At 40.9% G+C, this 3,352-nt stretch overlaps 1 protein-coding gene across 1 annotated transcript; it reads right to left on the minus strand.

Moving 5' to 3' along the window:
- Positions 1-334: 334 nt before the first annotated feature.
- LOC116048922 (T-box-containing protein TBX6L-like) lies at positions 335-2,999 on the minus strand. The gene is made up of 8 exons (XM_031298232.2): positions 2,858-2,999; positions 2,581-2,683; positions 1,745-1,909; positions 1,497-1,643; positions 1,308-1,384; positions 1,049-1,110; positions 709-916; positions 335-586 (listed from the first exon to the last, which is right to left on the minus strand). Exons 1-8 carry the CDS (start codon positions 2,983-2,985, stop codon positions 391-393), a joined length of 1,086 nt encoding a protein of 361 aa, XP_031154092.2. The 5' UTR covers positions 2,986-2,999; the 3' UTR covers positions 335-390.
- Between the last annotated feature and the right edge of the window lie 353 nt (positions 3,000-3,352).

Raw genomic sequence — 3,352 nt, forward strand, 5'->3', positions numbered from 1 at the left:
TGTCTCTAAAATGAAATATTCTTTCACAGTTTGGTGTTGAACAAAAGTAAATTTTTTATGCATTACATTCTTTGATGTCTCAATATGATACCATAACAGTATTATTAAAAGTTTTTTTTCCAGTACAGACAAACATGCATACTGAATTAGCATATCTGTCAAATCATGAGTCCCCAGTGAATCGGACAAAAAATTAAGTGACCCCCACATACAGTACAAGCCCAATGGAAATACATGAAACTTATACAATACACAATTATACACTTTAAACATAAACTGCTGGAGTGGCCCGTCAGTCAGTTGCTGGTCCACTCATAATAACAGCAATCCTTCCAGGCTTTAGTGGTGTTATCCTCCATCAATGATGACACTATTTCAGAGTGCCTAAGTTCACCAACAGGAGTAGGAGAAGAGTGGGTACTGGCTCCAATCCGCGGCATGGCTGTGGTGGTGAGGATGGTGGTAGTAGCCATGTTGTTGGGGGTTATGTTCAGCTGTGGCGAGTGGATGAGGTGGAGGGTGGACGAGGTTGTGCGCTGCATCGACGTCATTAGAAGGCAGTGGATATCTGGCGTACTCTAGAGATCTATAGAAATGTAAGAGTGACATAGAGGTTAAATTTCGTGAATCATCAATTTGCATTTTATCTTTTCTGTACTGTCCAAGAGTCATTGGATATGACCTCATCCTGGGTATCTTAAATCATACCTGTAGGGCTGGTATGGCACGGATGCAGGCACCATCTGTTCTTCACAGCTGTAGTCATACTCGTGCAGCTCCAAGGGCTCAGCGTGTAGACTCTCAGATGGGTCCTGCTCCACGGCTGAGAGGTTACCCCCCTTCAATGGCTGCTGTGTGGAAGCATGATCCTTCCCTGCTTCCGCTGACTGAGAGGGGGAGAGCATCCTCTGCAGGTCTGAAAGGGAAATACAATGTTTAATAGGTCTGGCACATTGACCTATAGTTTGCATACTACCTGTTGTGTAGTATGATTTCATACAAGCTGTATGAGTAAAAATTGAAAATGACTTAATAATTACAAACTTACCTGGATGAGATTTTTTGTCCAGTGCAGCTCTTTTTGCAGGAGGGCTTCTATTTGAACGACACCTATAAAAAGAACATTTCATTTGTATTACACTTTTCTACCCATTCTGGTTTAATTTCCCCCTGTTGTTTATGTTTATTTTGGCTTAAAACTATAGTAAACAAAAGAAAATGAAGAAAAAACATATTTTAGCTACGCAGTAATTACAAAGGTGAAGAATACAACACAAATAATATTTATAATTTTTATTTATTCTTACCTTTTGCTGTGGGAATGGGTGCCTCCCTCCCTGAATCCCTTAGCAAAGGGGTTGTGGTCAATCTTTAATTTGGTGATCTTAAAAAGCAAAAACAAATTGTTTTTGAACTGTTGGTGGTGCAGTTCTAATCAGACCCATCACATTTGTATTGGATTAATGTTTCGTAAAACTGCTGTACAGTTTTATTACCTTTGGGTTTTGGTAAGCGGTCACTGCAGTGAATGTCGTCTCTGGGAAGGAGAAGGTCTGAAATGGGCCCCAGCGGACAGTGTAAGGACTGTCTGTCTGGGTGATGTGAAACCTGGGGTAGTAGCGATGCATGGAGTGCAGGATGATCTGATGGGTAAGAAAAGCAAAACTGAGTTCAGTAAAAAAACAAAACATACATAGCATTATATTTTAATCATTTTAATTCTGTATGTAAGATTATGTCTTACATGGCCGTGCTGGTCCAAGGTGTTGTTGGTGAGCTTCATCTTGAGAAAAGACAATGACTGCTTCATCCAGTGACATCCTGGGGCCGGGGAGTCTGGGTGCATGTATGTCCGACAAGGCGGCTGAGGCTCTGACTTACCCGCCACCTCCCACTGCTCCTTTTTCCACTACAAAGAAATGGGGGGGGGGGGGGGGCAAGGTTACCAAAAGTGTGAGACCTGAGGACAAGTCTTCATGAAGCATGCAATACCTCTTTTTTCATCTCATAATGACGGATGCAATGCAAGAGAGCAGTGATGCATAAAACTTTGTTGTTTGCAGAATTTATTAGGCTACAGGGTTATTCTTCACATTGTGTTACAATATACAGAGGGGTTCTATCTTTCTGATCATGTAAATGATCATAAAATAAAGTAAAGTAAAATCATAAAAAAACACTGTTTCTACAAATTCACCACCACCTAAACTCTGTCAATGGTCTATTACAGTACTTTCCCTTTATTGTGTGCCTTTTTTTTTTTCCAAGTCTGTGCTAAAAGCAATATCTGTGACCAAATGGGCCACAGCAGTAGGTGTAAGAGCCGTTGAATGTATGGATGGCTGACTGCTCCTCATTCACTCATTGTGAATAAGGAGGGATGCTAATTGATTGGGCCTCCAGCCGAGAGTGCACAAACAGGAAGCAATGAAAGGCTTTGATATGCAGCGGGGAACAGCCCAGAGTGGGCAGTCCAGTGCCTGGCTGCATTTTAGATTCTGCAATCTGCTGGATTCAATCCCCAAATGTTGTCAACAACAGTGCATACAGTATTCAGTGTGTGTTGAATTATGAATTTACCTTGTATTTGAAGCTGTCTGCAGGCACCATATCCATCATGATGACGTAATTGGCAAAAGGTTGGAGCCCGGATAGACTGATGCTGCAGTGTGGAAACATTCTCCTGAAACAAATAAACAAAGTCATGATGAGTGATTAAATGGTTATTACATGTTTTTACCACATTTTGTAAAATATGTGCAGTCACAGTCTCTGCTGTGCAACGTTAGCATAAGCAAATTCTTGTAGGTTTTGGTCTATGTGATAAATGATACAAAGCAGTGGCCAGCGCTGTTACCTTCCATGCTTTGTTATAATCATCTCTGTTCCAATGCTGTGAAAGGACTTCCAGAGATCAGCATTCTCTAGGGTCATCCTGATGCAGCCCTGCTGGTATGAGTCAGCTGCTGGAGGGGACTGGGGCATGCTCAGATGCGATTTGGAGTCTGTGGAGAAAATACACAAAACATACAATATATACAAAACAGGAACATTCTCACAAAGCATGCAGAACTTGATACATCATATCATAGGCCAGGATAGTTTCAATTCTTAATTCCTCTTCAAATCAGTTATACAGTATATTATTGAAGAAGTGTTTTTTTGTGGTTGAAAGTAAAGTACAGAAAATCAAACACCTATTTTATACTGCATGGCATCTGTGACAATTTAATTACAGCCCAAAGTGAACAAATCATTACAGCCCAGTGTCACATTGCACTTGCATGCTCATACAGAATAGTTCGATCTAATGAGATCAAACTTACCAGAGATGTGTTGCATGGTACTGTGT

This window comes from Sander lucioperca, chromosome 1 (assembly GCF_008315115.2).
Source record: "Sander lucioperca isolate FBNREF2018 chromosome 1, SLUC_FBN_1.2, whole genome shotgun sequence".
NCBI lineage: Eukaryota > Metazoa > Chordata > Actinopteri > Perciformes > Percidae > Sander > Sander lucioperca.

Bases quoted from the DNA above. Each gene is read 5' to 3' on its own strand.
- LOC116048922 (XM_031298232.2), bottom strand. From the start codon at position 2,985: ATGCCCCAGTCCCCTCCAGCAGCTGACTCATACCAGCAGGGCTGCATC. The intron at 1,644-1,744 runs GTAAGACATAAT...CTTACCCATCAG, and splicing joins CCTTGGACCAGCACGGCCAT to ATCATCCTGCACTCCATGCA. The intron at 587-708 runs GTATGATTTAAG...ACATTTCTATAG, and splicing joins GTGCCATACCAGCCCTACAG to ATCTCTAGAGTACGCCAGAT.